At 36.9% G+C, this 20715-nt stretch overlaps 1 protein-coding gene across 1 annotated transcript in view; it reads left to right on the top strand.

The window, feature by feature from the left end:
- The window catches only part of ME1 (malic enzyme 1), a 115899-nt gene that overhangs the window by 12568 nt on the left and 82616 nt on the right, over window positions 1–20715 (top strand). Inside the window, exons 2-3 of the mRNA XM_032216309.1 lie at window positions 4975–5108; window positions 9717–9866. Coding sequence (XP_032072200.1) covers window positions 4975–5108; window positions 9717–9866 — 284 coding nt within the window. The remainder of the gene's footprint in view (window positions 1–4974; window positions 5109–9716; window positions 9867–20715) is intronic.

Genomic DNA, 20715 nt, shown 5'->3' with positions numbered 1-20715 from the left:
AGTTTTATGGAATGTGGAGAATAATGGGAGAAGAAAGGTAATCTTTGGAGAAGTTGTGAGTTGGTTCCTTCAATCAAGTAAACGCTTAACCTCTTTTATTAAATTTACTAGTTCATCAACCTTTATCTAATGGAACCCACTTTCCAAATTAACTTGGTTAAATGATAAAAGTGCTGATTAGTTTCCATCAATTATGCCATCGTATAAAGCCATTTGTATGGAGGAAGCTTTTTTTAAAAGAAAACAAAAGTGAATTCTATCTGCTCACACCTGTCAGCCAATTTATCTGATGCTTTAACAGCTACAGTTGTTTTTTTCCACACTAGGCTTTCCTTTTATTCATAAAATCTAGAAGTGATCACTTCCTAGAGCTGAGGTGGCGCAGTGGTTAGGGTGCAGTACTGCAGGCCACTTCAGCTGACTGTTATCTGCAGTTCAGCGGTTCTAATCTCACCAGCTCAAGGTTGACTCAGCCTTCCATCCTTCCGAGGTGGGTGAAATGAGGATCCAGACTGTGGGGGCGATATGCTGACTCTGTAAACCGCTTAGAGAGGGCTGAAAGCCCTATGAAACGGTATATAAGTCTAACTGCTATTGCTATTGCTATGAGTGTCATGAATGTATGATACCCCTTACTTGGTGTCTACAAGTTCCACATTGATTAAAAAAATGACATTATTTTAGTAGCAACTTCACAATTTGGTTGATGCACCGTCTCTTTAAGGCCAAAATATGGGATATGCAAAACAATAATAAGTGGCATGGATATACTGGCTTCCTTTCAGTATTAAGTTTTTTTTAAATATCTGTAGAAGAACATAAACTACATAACTAGGGTAGGCCCTTCATAGTAAAAGTTGTTCGTTTTCTGTAATACATACTGTCACAATTTCCAGTGTAAGTCACTTCTGGGTATTTCAAACATTGTACAATATTTTGATGTATTATGTAAATAACCTAAGCAAAATGGAGCCTTTTGTAGTGAAATATAGCTTTGTGCTGTTATAAGTGTAGAAAATATAAGACAAACTAAATGAGTCTGAGCCAATAGTGGAAGTGAATGCCCATAACAGAATTTCCTCTCAGTTCACACTTGTCATATGTTAGTAAAGAGGATCAAAGATGAAAATCTCATGTGTTTACTATCTATTAGTACAAGAGTATAGAATTCTTTCCTAGTCTCATTAAACCGTAACTTGAATCCATCACATTTAGAGACGAAAAGCAGAAAAAACCCAGAAGACACTCACAGGAGAGAAAAGTCTCTTTTTCAGACAGTGTTACCATCTGTCTCCTATATGTTCCACAACAGATCTCATAACTAACATAACAGATTTGTGGCAATTTTTCCCCCCTTACTTCTAAAATACTATGAAAATCATAATATTTTCAGAACAATATCAACCATTTCATATGGTCACTAGCTGCGGCCTTAAAATAATGACTGATTTATGATCAGCACTACAGGGGAAGGGATTTGTGGTAATATAATTATTTCCTCTCTAAATTTTTATAGTGTTTATCTAAAGCCAAACACATATTCTCTGATTAAGAAGAGATCTTTGTCGTTTTTCATCCCATATATGTTGTTCTTTTAGCAGGGTTTTATACCTTAGTCTGACTATTATTCCATTCTGTGTACTTAAATTTAAATGTCTTGCTGGGCAATAGATAATGCTTGAAGGCCAATTAAATGGCTAATTTTATGAGTTGTAAAAGTGCTGCAAAATCAGTGACTTTTAAATGTAAGATAACATTCAATCTCACTTATAAAAGAAGCGGGACTTTACTTTGGTTCATTTACATTGGACAGGCAAAGTTTATAAAATGAAGAGCCTCCCATTTATTTTAAAATGATCCACTTAATGGTGTGGGCGGTTATTTTAGGTATTACATCACATACATAGACATGGATACAAATAAAACCTTCTCTTTTTAATGTTTTTTAATCTCAAAATATTCTGATGGAGTTATACCTGTTAGCTATTAGTCAGTTAACAGACCTTTGATTAGGAAATTAACTTTTTAAAGAAATGAGCAAATGTTTTACAGTACACTGCTTGAATGGAATGCTAGATGAGTCCTAGATGAATCCAACTGAATAATATTCAGCGAATTTATTTGTGTAGAATCTTTCCCTCTACATTTTAAGAACCAACTATAGGTAACCCATGATTTACAACAGTTCATTTAGTGACTCTTCAAAGTTACACCAGTACTGGGGGAAAAAGTGACATATGACCATTTTTCACACTTATGACCGTTGCAGCATCCCAACTTCATCCAAATTCAGAAACTTGGCAACTGACTCGTATTTATGAAGGTTGCAATGTCCTGGGATAATGTGATTACCTTTTGTGATCTTCTGGCCAGCAAAGTCAATGGGGAAGCCAGATTCACATAACAGCTGTGTTATGTTTAACAACTGCAGTGATTCACTTAACAACTGTGACCAGAAAGGTCGTAAAATAAGCCAAAACTCACTGAACAAAGGTCTCGCTTAGCAACAGCTCAATTATGGTCTTAAGTGGAGGACTACTTATATTCGTGTTAGATTTTCAGACTACCATTGTATTGACATTAAGCACAAACAAGACTTAAGCTGAAAATATACAAGGGTAACCTATTACATTTTAAAATATTTCCCAGGTTTTTTGTCATATAGTATGCAATAGAATGTAATCCAGGCCATTGAAAGGTTTGTTGCTGAATTCAGCGGATTGATTTTCAATATTGTGTTAAAAAAACTCTAAAAAAAATTAACTGTTTGTTTAAGGAAGATTTGACATTTTTAAGAACTGCATCTCTTTGTAACTAGTAGCAATAATCAGAAAGTAAAGCTCAAGTGTAAACTCCGTTTATGGAAGAATAGTTCTTTCTGTGATGTTACCTTTCTCACATTTCCTTGCATACATATATATATATATATCCTGCACAAATTTATTTAACTTAGCAGAAAAGAAAGAATGTAGTTTATATTTGTTAGAAACAGAAAAAGATCATATTTGAAAGAAAAAGATGAAATAAGTCAAGATGTAAAAATTGTTTATTTTCACATGATGTGAGAACAAATAATGTGTGGTCCAATCAATACTATATAGCTTTCAGGACTGTTGGGGAGCTGGCCAAAACAAATGAATACTTGACATACAAATTCAAGTGATCTTTGGAAATTATGTTTACCTCTGAACTCAAGTTTTCTGATTTGGCTGCAAGTGGGCGCAAACTTTCACAGTGTGGTTTGAATTAAACACGCTTGCTTTCTTTAAAACGAATCAAATCTTTATGCAGTCACGGAAACTTTATCAAATAGTTTCAACACCTGCAATTTTCATATTATTGTGATTTTTCCCCATTTCTTCCTGGTTGTATTTGAGGTACTAGAGAAACGAATAATTGAATACATGCTATAGGAACATTAGTTTAACTTTCTTGATGTGGTCACATTAGAATGGACGCTTATCCATTCTCTTGCCACAGTATTATTGAACCAAAAGCTTAAACATTTGAAGACTCCAGGTAGTGGGTGTGGTAGAATGGATAAAGTAGTGGACTAAGCAGGGAAAACCAGATTTATATCAATCCTTGACCATTATAGGTGATTGAGCAGTGATGGATCACTTACTCTCCAGCCCAATCTACCTCACAGAGTTGCTATTGGAAATAGGAAGAGCAAACGTTGACCTCTGTTATAGAAAAAGGGAAATAAAATAGGCAATCTCAGTCATTTTATTTATTCTTATTGTGTCTTTGGGTGTGCATGTGCGCAGAAATATGCAATGACACCTAATAGTGCTTGGCGCCTGAAAATATTATCACCCTGCAATAACATAGTGACAATTGTCATCCAGGAAGGCCTGCTGACTCAAACAATTTACTCCACAGAAAACTGAATGTGGAACTGGATTCCCTTTTTTTTCAGTTTTTCGCTCTTCTAGTAGCTTTCTTGCTGCACAGTGATATCTTTATTTCAGCTGCTAGGTTTCATTGAAGGTGAATAGGTTTGCTCTGGTTCTAAAGAAAGTGGAATATGCCTAGATAGAAATAAGCTTTGAAATAATGTACAGTACATTTCAATGTTAATTCTTTTTTGTTAATAACTTGTAAGCAACATTCTAAACACAGCTTCACTTGAGCATACAAAATACAGTAGCTGTTATAATAGTTCTGATTTATTTTTATTTATTTATTTATTTGTCTTGTATGCCGCCCACTCCCGAAGGACTCCGGGCGGCTCACAATAGACCAGGGAAGGGGGAAAACTAGACAAAGACAACACTTTAAAACAAAACCGCAGCATTCACAATTTCCGTGGAGCTGGCTGTTTCACAGGCTCCCCAGCCTGCTGGAGCAGCCAGGACTTGGTGACTTTGCGGAAGGCCGGGAGGGTAGTAAGGGTCCGGATCTCGACAGGGAGATCATTCCAGAGGGCTGGAGCTGCAACAGAGAAGGCTCTCCCCCGGGGGGTCGCCAGCCGACATTGGCTGGCAGATGGAATCCAGAGGAGACCTAACTTGTGAGATCTAATCGGTCTGAGGGAGGTAATCGGCAGGAGGCGGTCTCTCAGGTACCCAGGTCCGATGCCATGTAGGGTTTTATAGGTAGCGAATGTAGAATGACTGTTATATGTCTGGTCAAAATAGATTGCTGTTTTGTGTTAATTTCTATTTATCACTTTAATGTGTATTCCAGAGAGCTTTTCTCTGATGTACAGCAGAATTGTCTGCTTTATAAACAAAAGACTAATGCAATTTTTAAGCTAGTATATTTGTGTACATTTTTATAGTAAAGTATATTGAATTTACATGTAAAATGTGTTTGTAGGAGTGGGATTTAGCATATATTTTAGAAGCGTAACATTTACATACATACTGTTGAACAGTATTGATTTCTCTAGCAAATTGACTTCCATAATGTTTTAAAATAGTTATTCACAGAAATGATTATTGTTTGTTTGCTTGTTTTTCTGTACAGGGCATGGCTTTTACTTTGGAAGAGCGACAGCAGCTTAATATTCATGGATTACTACCTCCCTGTTTTTTCAATCAAGACATGCAAGTTTTAATCGAACGTAAAAAATTTGAAAGACAAGCAACTGACTTGGATAGGTGAAGTCTTCAAGGGGCATGCTTATCTACCTTTCCACTGTGGGAGGAATTTTAATAAACACCTCAGTTCAATTAGTTACATATTTTTCATGCTTTCCCTCTCTTTCATTCACAGTCCCAGAACTCAAGGTCTATGAATCTTAATTTCTGGTTGTCTTCCAGGATCATATATACAAATATACTGCACCATGCCTGTTTTCCTGCTTTTACCCGTCATGCTTGTTGTAACATCTTTGTTTCACCCTTTGTTTCTTCCCAAATTTTGTTCCTACCTGCCCAAATTTCAGGCTCCCCCCGCCTTTTCATTTAAATGGATATTTTGGCATCCTTTTTTATGAAAATACCATAGGTCTGTTCTTTCTTTGAAGTAGCAAGATGTCTTTCATCCGCCATTTCTACATCTTGATAACCTCTATAGCTTTGTGTGGCACCTATAGGCAATAAGACCAAATAAAAGTGAATTATTAGAAGATATATTTCCTCTTTGAAATACTTTTGTCTGTCCATTTTGAGTATTAAATTTCAAAGAATCGGAGGGAATTTTTGTGGTCAAGTAGGAAGAAGGCTCTTTAAGCATTGTGTGACCTACTTCCTGAACAGATGAATCAATTTATAACTAATCCCAATCAATTTTTCATGTTTGTGTGGAGGTTGCATGATTGTATGAGGAAATGTTGGAGCGGTACTATGCAAGTCAAGGAAGATGTGTGAGTGGCCAATGTAGCATGAGTGTAGATGGGATGGGTGAACAGGCTTGCCCCAGAGATATGTGACCTTCCCTACTGGGTTCTCCACTGATTTTCTGGGAAAACCAGCAGGAAATTTGTAAATAATGATGATGTGATCTTGGAACACTTGACAACCAGTCATAAATGCAAACCGGTTGCCATGCACCCAGATTGCTATCATGTGACTATGCGGGTGCTTGGATGGCCAGAAATCTGATGACTAATCATAATCACCATTCAGTACCATCATAACATGGATTGAATGATCGTAGGTTGAGGGCTAATTGTATGTATGCATGTGGTGTATTATAACAATACTAAGTATTTGTAAAAGACTTTGATTTTTCTAGCCCATCTTAGAAAATAACTAAAAATATCTATCCATCAGGTTTTGTACATAAGATCTGGATTAGTTCCAAAAGCACAAAATCGTTCATATAAAACTGAATCTGAACATACAGATCAGCCAAAAATAGCAAACAAAAAATTCCCATGCCATATGTCAATTTTGCATGCATATTTTTGATTAAGAAGTCAAGTATGACAATCAAGAGAAAGTATTATTAGTGATAAGGGAATCTTACCAAACTTTTGCATATTTGAAACATTGCCTACTAATTTTCTATCCCTTACAGAAATATTAGCATTAGCTGAAATATTATTTGTGATTGTAATGCAAGTCAAATATCATATAACATGCAGAAAATCATCAGTGCAGCAACATTTAATAAGACATAAACTAGAGATGCAAAAGTTTATGTCTTTAAAATGATTTAATGTGAAAGACCTCACACAGATTGGACCTCCCAAGTGTTTGATATGGTTATTATAAATAGCAAACTTACCTAAAATCAGAGTTTCAAACTTCCTTCGATGAAGTTTAAAAGCTTTTAAGTTACCTTTAGCTTCTGAAACAGCATCAGATTTCCCCTGATCAGTTCATGAATGTTTATTTCTTTTTTTTTTTTACCTTTTTACCTCCAAAAGCAGGACTGCTGGGGAAAAACAAGGACAAGCATGAAAGAGCTGGAATTTCTCACTTTCTGTTTTATTTGATTTCACTCCAAGCTCTGGAAACAACAATAGTTAATAGTAGTTATTATTAGTGTAAAGTAATAATCACACGTCTATTTTTTTTATCTCTCAAATATATTTCCTCTCACCCATAGAGACGTTGTGGGTTTTGAAAGAGATTAAGGAAGGACAGGCAATTTTATTACTATTAATAAAAGCTAGTTAGCTGACTCAACTGTGCTAAATTAGATTGGCATGTCCAGAATTTCACTTCCGTTTCTATTTTAGTTATCTCTTGTTGGTTGCAAGCACTGCTCTAAGAATACCTTCTGCTTTTATAAGCATCCACACCCATATCGGTAAAATGATTCCATGAACCTTGTGAAATATTTTTATAAATGAGGAGTTGGAATACAACTTTCTTTTACAATTTTTACTCATATTTTTCAGTCTTTGCTTTTTTTTTTTTAGTGGGGACTGTTAAAAAAAGATTCATTGTCAAGGACAAAGGATATACATGAGTAGCTTGGCCTTGAGACATTACCAGTGATGGGTTCCTACCGGTTCAGCCTAACCGGTAGTGGTTTGGCGGCTTGGGGGGGTCACTGGAACCGGCAGCGACCCAGGCCTACCATGCTCCCGAACCAGTTCTCCCGGCACCATCTTTTTTGGGGGGTTCTGTGCATGCGCAGAACAATTGTAATTGCACTGCACATGCACACACAGCATGCATCAAGCATGTGCGAAGGGCGCGCACATGAGCAAACCAGCAGTGGCGCCTGATGGTACCCAACCCTGGGTTACATATGTGGACATCTTAAAGCTATATTATGCCATTGCTTTTCTGGAAGCAGAATGTAGTGCTCCAGGGTTCTGTTATAGGATTTTCATCTATTCATTTTTTAAAGTTTTTTATTTATACATTTTTCTTTAATATATATGAGTGCTTAATAAGCTATACTTCATAATCTCTTTTCTCTTAGTAGTTCTGCAAAACCAATAGCAAAACCAATGAAGGGGGTACCATGACGGATGAGAAGAGCCCATGTCCCTTTAGCTTAAATGCCAAGCCAAATCAGCTAGTTTGGAAAGGGTGCTGTATACCAGTACCAATACCCGAAGTATTTTGTAGACTTGATAAATTGTGTGTTTTTGAAAAATCACAAATTTCATTATCTCCCTAATTATGCTGCATGTTTTTTTAAAAAAAACATGGTTTGTTTACTATAAAATTGAGGACAGTTAAGAAATGGAATAAAATTTTTAATTTCATACTTGGTTTTTAGTATAGAAATATTTTTTTAGCAGACTTTTTCCTTATATCTTGCTCAAAACGCCATTTTTACAGAATCTTCCATCAAATAATTGAACAGAAGAATAAAATAAAATGGGACCTTTTAAGCAAAAGCATCTGGTTATAGAGAATGAAGGTGTGTTTTTTTTTAAAGGCAATTGTTCAGAGAAAAGTCTATTTTTCAGATTTCTGGCTGCCATGCATACTTAAAACAGTTCGGCATAGTTTAGGCGATGTGTAATATGTTTTCCACCTGTACTTTCCTTTGGAAATGAAATGAAATGAAATTTAGATCGTAGGAAAAAAAAGATTCAATCAGCAAATTGTGTAGCATTCAAAACCAGAGATTATAAATTCAGGTACTTTTTAGAATGATAATCCTCCTGAAATTGAGTGAGACATTTGTTAAGTGAATTTTGCCCCTTTTTACAACCTTTCTTGCCACAGTTGTTAAGCTAATCACCGTAGTTGTTAAGTTAGTTACATGGTGGTTAAATGAATCTGGCTTCCCTCTTGATTTTGTTTGTCAACAGGTTGCAAAAGGCAAATCACTTGATCTTGGGACACGGCAAAAGTGATAAGTAGGAGTCAGTTGCCAGCACCTGAATTTTGATCACATGATCATGGGCATGCTACAAAGGTTCTAAGTGTGAAAAATGGTCATAACTCACTTTTTTCATTGCCTTTGTAACTTTGAATGGTCACTAAATGAACTGTATTAAGCCAATCTAAATCTAGATTTATAAACATTAGGATTCCTTTATAACTATTGTGCGTTGTGATTAGCGTATGATCTTCTTTACTACTAGGAATTTAAAGGCACAGGAAGAAGCAGGTTTCTTTAGTTTGCTGTGTGATTGGGTAATTACCTGGAGACTGTATATGTGGAGTTGCTTGTGTAAGAGTGATCCATTGGGGACTATTTTAATAGATTGCAACAGTGTTTCCTCTTCCGGACAGAAAAACAATGCTAAGCTTCTGTAGATGGATAAAATATTTACGTGTAGCTATATCTAGCTTTACGTTGATGTGGTTTGTGAAAAAAATGATTTAAAAGTATTATTGATGATTACTGAATACCTTTTTGTCATATTTTATTTCAATCATATCATAGAAGTATCACAGTAGCACAGCTCTCTTAGTTATTTTTGTGGTTCACCTTCCCAATCAAATTGGGAATATAACCTATTTAGCCCATTCAAAACAATCTCTTTCTCACAGAAACAAAAAACAAAAGTTTTTTAGATTCTAGAAGTGTGTTACAGTTTGATGCATTACAATGTTTTGTTTCATTTCCTAAACAATATTCATATTCTTAATCTAACCCTCTCTGTCCCTAAAGATGTAGAGTGAATAACAAAATAAATATATATGCTAAATAATTTCACATTTGCTACAGATTCACTAGCTTCACTGGTGATATAGTAATGAACTTTCCACCAGAAAGAAGCATTTTCCATAGGTAAAAATAACACTAATGGGAAAACAATCCCTGTTTTAGATCTTTTTACACTTAATTTACTTCAGAGCTACATATGGAAATCTGTCTAATTTATAATTCATTTTTCACAGGTATATTTTGCTAATGGGTCTTCAGGATCGAAATGAAAAACTCTTTTATAAAATGCTGACTTCTGACATTGAGAGATTTATGCCTATTGTTTATACTCCCACTGTGGGTCTGGCGTGCCAACAATATGGTATAGCATTTCAGAGACCAAGGTATGTAAGATTATACTTCACATTTAAGTAATTGTACAATTTTCTTGCTTCATAGGTTTCTGTTTTTCAGCATAACTGAATGTAATCCAAGCCTGGAATAATTAAGATAATTCAAACTATGTTAAGTACATTTTGCAAAAATAAATCAGTACTTAATTTTTTTAAACACTGACAATTAAAAAAAATGTTTGGTTTAGATGGCTTTGCAGAAAAACTAATATTGCCTAATAATAACAATAAAAAAAACTGAAACAAGGAAAATCCAATCCTACTTTGATTTGAAAAATTGAAAATATATTAAGATTGTTAATATGCTAACATCATATAACAGTGGACTTAATCACAAAGAAAAATGTCTGGAGGATATTTTATAATGTATTTTTCTGTATTAAAACATAATTTAAAAAGGCAGACACTATTACTACCATTGGCAAAATTAGGCAGTCTGCATTTCACATTTATTTTTCTTCCAATTGCATTGAAAGCCAATTCTTCTCCAGAGTTTTCTCAGCGTATATTTGATTAATATCAGTGTTTATAGCAATTCTCTTGATTCTCTTTTTAAGGGGTGATAAACTTCATTACTGAACTTCTTGACCTGTTGAGTAATAATCCAGCCCCACGTGATTGAATGGTGATTTTATTTTAAATAATTGTACTTTTGTTATTCTATATCTTTGCTTTTGTTGTGAGCCGCCCAGAGTCCTGAGGGAGTGGGCGGCATACAAGTTTTATTAAAGTTACAAAGTTACAAAGTTGACCCTTCCTAATATTAAAATACTATGGGTTATCCTCAACTTATGAACACAACTGAGCCCAAAATTTCTGTTGCTAAAGTGAGGCATTCGATAAGTGAGTTTTGCCCCCTTTTACAACCTTTCATGTGAATCACTGCCGTTGTTAAGATAGTAACACAACGGTTAAATGAAGTTGGCTTCCCTATTGACTTTGCTCATTGGAAGGTTGCAAAAAATGATCACATGATCCTGGGATCACATTCATAAATATGAGTCAGTTGCCAAGCGTCTGAATTGATCACATGACCATGGGGATGTTAAAATGGTTGTCAATGTGAAAAAGGTCTGTTGGAAGAAATGTCCTTCTGGGTTCAGTTCCAAGAGTGGGAAAAAGACACTGGAAATACGGAGGCTGTTTAGAAAGATAGTTTAATGGTAGACAGGACCACATAGCTTGAGGTTCTGGGGAAATCGCATGCTTCAAGGTGTTGGATGAAGAAGAAAAGAGAAAGAAAAAAGGGAGTTGCTGGGTTTTTTATACTTTGTTAGACCCCACCTCTCTGTTTCCTGTTCCTGTGTAAGAAATGTATTCTAATTGGTTGTCAGACTCCCATGGGGCCATGCAGGGGCAACTCTCTAGGCTGTGTTACCTAATATTATGATACCTTAATCCCATCACCTTGGAACTGAAGAGGGAACTTTTTATTATGTAGAATAGCTCAGGCATTTTAATGGCCCATTAAGAAAAGTAGGGGCTATTAAGAGTGAGTCTATTTCCTGCCTAAAAACATGTTTCTCCATTTCTGATCCAGGGAAATATAATATTCTGCCTTTTCAATATTTCCTAGGGTATTTCTTTCTTCTAGGAGAGGGGTGGGTGCTGACTTCCTACAGGTCCTAAGTCACTTTTTTCACCATTGTAACATCAGTTATTAAATGAACTGTTATAAGCTGTGAACTACCTATATCAAGTCAAGATTTTTAGATTTTAACTTAAAGGGAAGTAGGCTAAATTAGTACAGGTAGTCCTTGACTTTGTTGGCAGTTGGAACTGGAATGTCCTTCATTAAGTGAGGATGTGTGCCAAAGGGACTTTATGGGTCAGGAAGGATGTAACAAGGGTGCACAAATGGCCAATGTGGCCACAGTGGGGTAAAGGGGAGGATACATAGCAGTGGTGGGTTGCAGTACGCCCCGGTATGCCCGAGCTCCTTACCTGTCCATTAAGCGTTCGGCGCTTCCGCGCATGCACATGGCTCATACAGCACCTGCTGCTCTGCTGAGCAGCTGGAGCGTCGTGGAGGCTTGTGGAGGCATCGCAGGCAGGTACGATGCATGCATGTGCCGTGTGCGCATGCTGCGCGCATCCATGTGGGCGACGCTGGGTTCGTTCCAACCGTACAGGTTGGAACTGGATCTGGAACCCACCACTGGTACATAGGTGGGGAAGATATACCCCAGTGACTTGTGAACTTCCCTGCTGGCTTTGCTTTTGACTTTCTGAAGGAAAATGGTCGCTGAATGAATGGTTGTAAGTCGTGGATTACCTGTAATCATATGTAACATCAATGAATGAGTTAGACAAGAAGGAATTCTTTTTTTTTTTTAATGTTTTTTTAATTTTAATTTGAAATAAGTACAGCATCTTTCTTTACATCTATAGAAAATGTATCAATCGATTACAGATAAACTTTGGTACATCTCCTCCACGGTCAACAAACATAACTCATATTAACTCAAGCATTATTATATATCCATTTTCATTTAACTGCAATTATTATTTAAAGATATTAATAAAAGTAATAATCTTGAACAATACCTGCCCACACCAGTGGGAAAGGAAAAAATCAAAAAGAAAAGGCAAAAAAATAAAAATAAAACAAAAAAAGACAAAAATGACAAAGGACAAGGCAGGAAAAAAAACAAAACACAGGTATCTATTATAAAAAAGAAGAAGTATATCAACTGGTTACAACATGCTTTGGTGCTTCTCTTCCATTAACTCATATTAATTCAAATATCTTAACTCAAATGTTTACCATATTAACATCATTATACCTCCAGTTTTAATTACCTATAGTTATTTAAACATCCTTCATCCTTAGCTATGCCAAAGAATTAATCCATAACACATGCTGACATTTCATTTACTTACTTGTAAAATCCTCTATTAACATCAAATCCTCATATCCTATTTTAGCTGAACATCCATAATATTTAATTATATCATATATCATAACATTTTCCCAGTATTGATTAACATTTGATTGTATGTATTTTATTTAGTTTTTATAATAGTGATAATTATTGTAATTAAAGACAAGAAGGAATTCTGAGTGCCTTTATTGTAACATTTTACCAGTTATATTTATTACTAAGAAATAAGGGAAACAACCTTACAGACAGACACATTTTCACTTATATCCTCCTGGCAAGATACGTCATGGAGACCATATTTTATTTCACTGCCACAGGACTCACTTTCACAGGCATTCTGGGAAAAGGACTTCTGAGTTTTCTATTTTTAAGCTACTGATTATTGGGAGGTGATCCAGTGTCTGTAAAAGACTATACTTCCTGCAATGTTGAGACCGCTTCTGTAACATATATGGATAATTGCTTTTGAGGGTGCACCTAAATGAACCGGAACCACATTATCTGCGTGACCCGACAAAAGCGCGCACGACAAAAGAGTGTCACTAAAACCGCATCACTAAAACCACGACATCATCAATGCGCCAACAACAGCGTGGCGACAACAGCGCGGAGACAGAAGAGATGTTTAGGGTTAGGGTTAGCGTTACATTTAGGGTTAGGTTTAGCGTTACGTTTATCGTTATGTTTAGGGTTAGGTTTAGTTTTACAGCGCGCTTCTGTCGCCGTGCTGTTTTCAGCGCGATTCAGCGCTCATTCGTCAGAGCGCTTTAGAACACACGGTTTTGTCACCGCGGTTTAGTCGAGCGCGGTTTTGTCGGTGAACCCATTATCTGACCCCCACACACAAGCCGTGCTAAGCTTTCACTAAAGGTTTCCTACTCTTTGAAGATAAGAAAGAAACCACATGAAACCTATAGTGAAAGCCCTAATGTAGACATATCGTAATAAAAAAAACATCCTCTCCGACATGAAACTCCTCCCAAGTCCAAATGCATTGAAATAATCTTATCCACTTTGTAATCTTTACTTTCTTTACAATATTACATGCAGCCTGTGGGACTAATCATGAACATGAATAAGATACAAAGGTACTTGCCTTTTCCAGAATATCCTTTACAGTCTTAATAGATAATTACTCAATAGATCCAATGGACTGGTCCTAGTAGCACAATGAACCCCACTGTATTACCAATAATGGATGAAGTTACAACTGGATTGCTAAACTAAAAATATAGTTATAGCGTATTCTAAGTATTTAGCTTTATTGGGGGAAAAAATGACATAATATGTTTTTCAGATTTCACCTTTCTGTATTATATCCAGAACTATGAAAATTACAATTTCAGTAACCCATTCAGACCACCCATCCATACAGCACTGAAAGACATTGAAGCTGTTCTCTGAGCATTCTTGAATTATCCCAGAGTAGGAAAAATTGATGTCAGCACAATAGCTCATACTCATTTTTATGTAATCTTAAGACACATTTGGAATCGTTTGAAGAAGAAAAAATGTATTCTAAAATAAAAAACAAGCTGTTTCTGGATTTTTTAAAAAAAATAGAGTATAAAAATGGCAGAATAACAATTGAATGAGAATAAGAACTCTGCTATATAATTTGCTAAATGTTGGAGTATTTATGATATTATCATCCCTAGAGATTCATAAAGCTTTATAAAAATTAGAGTTATGACACTAGAGTTAGTGACGTGTCTTATTGAGCCAAGGTGGTGCAGTGGTTAGGGTGCAGTACTGCAGGCCACTTCAGCTGACTGTTATCTGCAATTCAGCAGTTCAAATCTCACCGGCTCAAGGTTGACTCAGCCTTCCATCCTTCCGAGGTGGGTGAAATGAGGACCCAGACTGTGGGGGCAATATATGCTGACTCTGTAAACCGCTTAGAGAGGGCTGAAAGCCCTATGAAGCGGTATATAAGTCCAACTGCTATTGCTATTGCTATTATCATCTGCTTCAGACACACTGGTAGCTTCTGCAACTAGCCTGAGGCTGCCCTGTGGAATGGCTGGGTGAGAAGCAGGCCCAAGGCCTGCAGGACCTGGGTGTGGGTAACAAGCCTAAGGCCTGAAGCAGTGGTGGGTTCCTACCGGTTCGGCCAAACCATTAGTTTGGTGGCCTGGGTTGCTGGCATTGGCAGCGACCAAGACCTGCCACACTCCCAAACTGGTTCTCCTGGGTTTTTGCTTCTACGCATGCGCAGATCAATTTTTATTGCTCTGTGCATGCGCACACATGTGCGCGGTGCAACCATGAGCAAACTGGCAGTACTGACTGCGGGAACCCACCCGTGGCCTGCAGGCACCCTGAAGAGTTGGAGGCAGAATACAGGCTGCCTCAGAGGTGGAGAAGGCCTTGAGAAGCCTGGAGCAGGCCTCCAGGGCCTCCACTAACACTGAAGCATTTATTAATATCCGAGGACACTTAATGACTGCATTTGGGGAGAGCAAGATTGGGGGTCATTATGCAAAATTATCATGTGAGCACATTGCTCAACAACTATCATGACTTGTGGACCGTAATTGGTGGGCTACATTATGGTCATAACTCAAGGATTATCTGTGATGGTTTTTAATGAATTGTTATGCATTTGATATTATTTTTCCTCCTACTGCTGCACTTTTTGGGAGTTTTGTGGTTAGTATGTAGGTGTGGGCATATATACATAGACTCACAAAATCTCCACTCAGGATAGATTTTAGCTGATGTTGGCAGATTTTAAGTTAACTAGCAAGGAAAGGTGGGCATTTCAAAAACCTTTTGTATGTTTATATATAGGGTTTTTCTGTATATCTTTTTTATTTTATTTTTTGGACTATCATCTTTAAACTAGTCTGCCATTTTAGTAAACATAATATGGCAGTCATGCATAGTTATGTTTTTCTTTTACATTCTGTTATGTCTTTAAAGAAGAAATTGAAAGTTCAGAAGCAGCTTCTTTTTCTATGTTTTCTGTTTTTATACAGGCATGCCTTTGACTAAAGAAGTTAGGGTAGGCATCACCCCAGAACGTATCCATAATATTTAGATAGATTTGTATATCTGTAACTATGTTCTGCTGAAATGTTTAATCTTATCCCCTGTTAGCGTGCAGCTGTGTATCATATATTAATATACCTATACAGTTTTTTTTAATACGCTCTGTGATTTTTGCAAATATTGCTGCATTCCTAGTAGGGCCTGCTATTGCTAATCCAATTCTTCTCATTCCATTTTTCTTCAAGTTTGATTCCAGAAGGCAAATCATGCATAGTGTGCTAGTTTCCACTTCATGTCCTCTTGTTTTTAGCAAATGTGTATAAAACCTCTCTGAGCAAAGTTTTTATGGGATATTGGACCATCTGTCTTGGTTTCTCATATAATGTGGAAATCCATTTCTAATTTCCTTCCTAGAATATTGTGCATTGTTGTACTGATATGTGGTATGATTAAAGATGCATGCACATAATTAACTGTTGTTGTTGTTTATTTAGAAATCATTGTTGTGGGGACAACATACCCATTCTGAGTATTGTGTGATACTGCAACAGGTTATTAGACTTCTTTTGGCACAGAGCCCTACAAAGACAAAGTGTGGGTGTGCATGTTTTCTACATAATACATGTTGCATTTCCTCTTTCTTTTTGTGGTATACTGAGTACACTTTCTTGACTATCTTGATGGTCAGAGAATACAGGTAGTCCTTGACTTACAACAGTTCATTTACTGATTGTTCAGAGTTACAAGGACACTGAAAAAAACGACTTATGACATTTCTCACACTTATGACTGTTGCAGTATCCCCATGGTCACATGATTTACATTCTGATCCCCTTTTGCGACCTTCTGACAAGCAAAGTCAAGGGGGAAGCCAGGTTCAATGAACAATCGTGCTACTAAACTTAACAACTGCAGTGTTAAGAAACGTCGTAAAATGGGGCAAAACTCACTTAACAAATTTGTCACTTAGCAACATAAATTTTGGCATTAATTGTGGTCATAAGACAAGGACTACCTGATTTTTTTTAAAAAAAACCCATGCAGTAATTGTTTTGTCAAAAGTACTTCTTGGAAGTCTGGGGGATTCTTTTTTTCATAAATGATTATATCTTTCATGGAAACCTGGAATTATTTTAAATGCAAATATCTGTTGTCCTTCTTCGCAGAATTCTATGATTTATACAGAGAAGAGTAAGGTTAGTTACACCAGCAAAGAATAACTAAGCACTATCATCCAGTAATCTTTTGTGCTTGAAAGTTGATAGTAATCTATCTCTGCTTTCATTTTTAAATGGTTAAAAAAAGAAGTTAATTTTGGCAAATAAAAGCCAGTGTTTTTAGTTAAACTAATATAATTTGTTTGAAAATTTATATTCTTCCTAGTGGCTTATGTTTTAAAATGTCTTTTAAAAGTATTAGGTTCCAAAAGATACTTCTATGCCAGTGAGTTTCTGCAGGTGGTCTGCCTTATAGAAATAGAGTGAAACTGGATCTTTTTTGTAGTTAAAGGGTAAGGGTGATAGTCAGTTCAGATGTTCCTTATTTCATTTGGCTTATTTTAGCTATTCTCTTGACATTCTTGTACAGAGCACTGACATTTATGGATACGGGCAGCAATGACTTATGTGATATAATGAAAATGGGCAACAGCCATTTATCTATGAGTTTCTGGGTCGTAGGTTATGTTTGCTCATCCAAGCACAAACTTAATAACTTATTTAGTATAAAAACAAATCTCAGATGCCTACACATTCTTTTTCCCCGAGAAGTTGCTATATTTTTATGCAAAAAATAACCCTACTTTTATTCCTGAAACTATATAACTAGAGAATTATATAGAAAAGCTTGTTCAGAATATAATTTCCTCTGAAGTCTTTTGGGAAATATTTTTTATGAAGTAAAAGTAAAATTAATTTGATTGTCTTCTGAATGAACATTATCTCTGAATTAATCAACACTGCTTTATGCATAATAGCATATAGTCTGGATATAATCTAATAAAAGGGTCTCCAACCCCGGTCTGTGGGCCAGCGCTGGGCCACGGCATGCCAGAAACTGCCCCGTGCAAACAAGCAAAGCGCCATCTGCAGGATGCAGACAGCACATGAAACCATGTCCACTCTGGTCTATGGAAAACCCTCTCTCCACAGAACTGGTCCCTGGTGCCCAAAAGGTTGGTGTGTGCTGATCAGTGGTGGGATTCAGCCAGTTTGCACCTATTCGGGAGAACCGGTTGTTAACTTTCTAAGCAGTTCAGATAAGCGGTTGTTGGAAGAAATCTCCTTTTGATTTCCCCCCCCATTTTTACAGGGCTAATCCTGTAAGGAAGGCAGGAAGGAAACATTCTGGTGTTGTTTCTAGCCTAATCTTTATTGCCCTGCTTACAGAAACTGCCTCTCCCATTAATCCTTATTACATTGTAACAGCTAAAGCAAAGCGCCCATTGACGTGAGTGACTTTGGGTTGGCTACGCCCACATGGTCACATGACCACTGGTCCTTGCCTACCCAGCTGGTCATTAGGGCAGAGAACCGGTTGTTAAATTATTTGAATCCCACCACCGGTGCTGATCTACTATATTATTGCCTGCTTGCCTGATGGCTTATTTATTTATATGTTTTATAGCCTGTCTAATTCCTCTGACTCCAGGTGGCTTATTTTTAAAAAGTAAATATTATTTAAAAATAATATTTTTTCACATAATCACAATGATTATGTGAACAAGTATAATTAAAAAGTAAAATGTTAACAGGCAAAAAAAACCCCTGTGAAATGCTTGTACCTTTGCTTTCCCCTCCTGTATTATACAAGTCTGGAGATTGTCCGGGCCTTAGGATGAAAAGTATTCTAGAGTGATGGGGCTGTCTAAGAAAAAGAATGTTTTCAGCTTCTATCCTTCCGACATTTCAAGGGAAGGACTCTTGAAGCATCTCTTTCCAGACCAGCGTAAGGCTCTCCGAGTTCAAGAATTGTACTCAGAAATAGAGGTAACCAGTGCAATCCTCCCACTGTACAGCTGGCATAATACAGCTGAAACAGCTCTCTCTCACCAGCATTTGGGCTTTCACATTCTGCACCAGCTGAAGTTTCCAGGTATTCTGCCAAGACAGACTCAAATAGAGCGTGTTGCAGCAATCCAACCTTGAGGAAATGAATGACTGCTGCAGAAGCTGGGCAGAGACATCCCTGGCCACAGCCTCCTCTCCTAGATCAAGTAAAAGCCGTGAATCCAGAAGACTCTCTCCACTCACCACCCCCTGCAACTTTCAGGAGGAATGCAATTCGTTCCAGAATCAACATAGCTAGGGCTTATAATCGAATCAGACAGTTTTTGGACGAGCCACAACTTCATAGTACTAAGATTCAGTTTCAAGTTGTTTCATTCCACTCAGTCTTTTACTGCTTCTAGACGGTAAGAACATCCACTATATTTCCTGTCTGACTTGGGGAAGGCAATATATAACTGGACACTGAAGTTATATCACTCAGAATCAACAAATGACCTGACCTAATAGTTCCATGGAGAAGTTAAAGCAGGGAAGAGTCTAGTCTTGCAGCATCCTATACAAAGGTTTGAACACTCATTCCCCATTATCACCAGTTGGAACAATTTACTTAAGTAGAGAAATGCCATTATATGTGCCACTATAGATTAAACCAATTTGAAAAGCAAACACTCCCAGCCATTATCAGTCCTTTAAATGATCTAGAACAGGGGTCTCCAACCTTGGCAACTTGAAGCCTGGCGGACTTCAACTCCCAGAATTCCCCAGCCACCAAAACTGGGAGTTGGAAGTCTTCCAGGCTTCAAGTTGCCAAGGTTGGAGAACCCTGATCTAGAAGGATGCTATAAATAATCAATTACCGTGAATGCTACTAAGCGATCCAATAGGATCAGGAAGACTACACTCTCTTCATCCACCAAAACAATCAATATAGTTTCATTACCAGCCTAGATCTGAAATCTGTCTGAAAGAGATCTAATTAATCTGTTTGGTTAAAGTGTTAAACTAGAAACAGGCAGATCCTGGTTCAAGTTTACTCTCACCAACAGAAGCCTACTAGAAGATTTTGAGCCAATCATTCTCTCTCAGCCCCAAAACTAGGACTTTTCAATTTGGTTTAATATACAGCGGCACATATAATGGTATTTCTATACTATTGAGCAGGTAAATAGCATTTGCATAAATCAGGCAATGTCAACTTAGAAATATCTGGGACAGTTTTTTAAAAAAAAAATCAGGCTACTTTAAATGCAGATGATACTTTTATTCTATGGGGCTTTCCCCACTACTGAATTAATATTTTCCATCCATTCGTGAGTTGGGAAGAGACTATTCTTTGCTGTTTCCATTATCTGTTGCTCTTGGCGCTGTGTCCACTCATTGTCAGTCACCTGATTTCCCTCCAAAATCATGGGTGAATAAAGTATAATAGATTTTACCTAACTTGCAGGTGTTGTAGATCAGGGTCATAATAGAGAGGAAAATATGGGAGAGTAGCAGTTTCTACGAGAACTGTAGAATACAGGGAACAAAGGTTTAACTCTTCCATTGTGAGTTGCAATCCTGATGAAAATCCCTCTGTCCAATGTTGCAATTGAATTTACTAAAGGAAAGGAGAGCTTGTGTTGTTGTCATTGTGCTAAGCTCAATTATTAAAAAAGCAATCCATGTTATTTGCGAACCTTGTTATTAATTTAACATGAAGATAAGTCTTCAATGTATTTCTGGGCTCAGAAAAAGGAGAGGAACTGGTGTGCTTCTCAGATCCTGCTCCTTCCCAGGAGAATTGTATGGACTAGGTTAATTATGGGGAAGGAATTCTTTGGAAACCGAGTGCATTTCTTACAACTTCGCACAGTGCACAGAAAACATATGCATTGCGGATCTTTTGAAGATGCCAAGAGCTACTTCATTTAATAACAGCATAGCTTATTGAGACATATTGTCTAATCTGAG

This window comes from Thamnophis elegans, chromosome 4 (genome assembly GCF_009769535.1).
Source record: "Thamnophis elegans isolate rThaEle1 chromosome 4, rThaEle1.pri, whole genome shotgun sequence".
Taxonomy (NCBI): domain Eukaryota; kingdom Metazoa; phylum Chordata; class Lepidosauria; order Squamata; family Colubridae; genus Thamnophis; species Thamnophis elegans.
The sequence above is the reverse complement of the archived record's forward strand: the minus strand, read 5'-3'. Positions and strand labels throughout refer to the sequence as shown.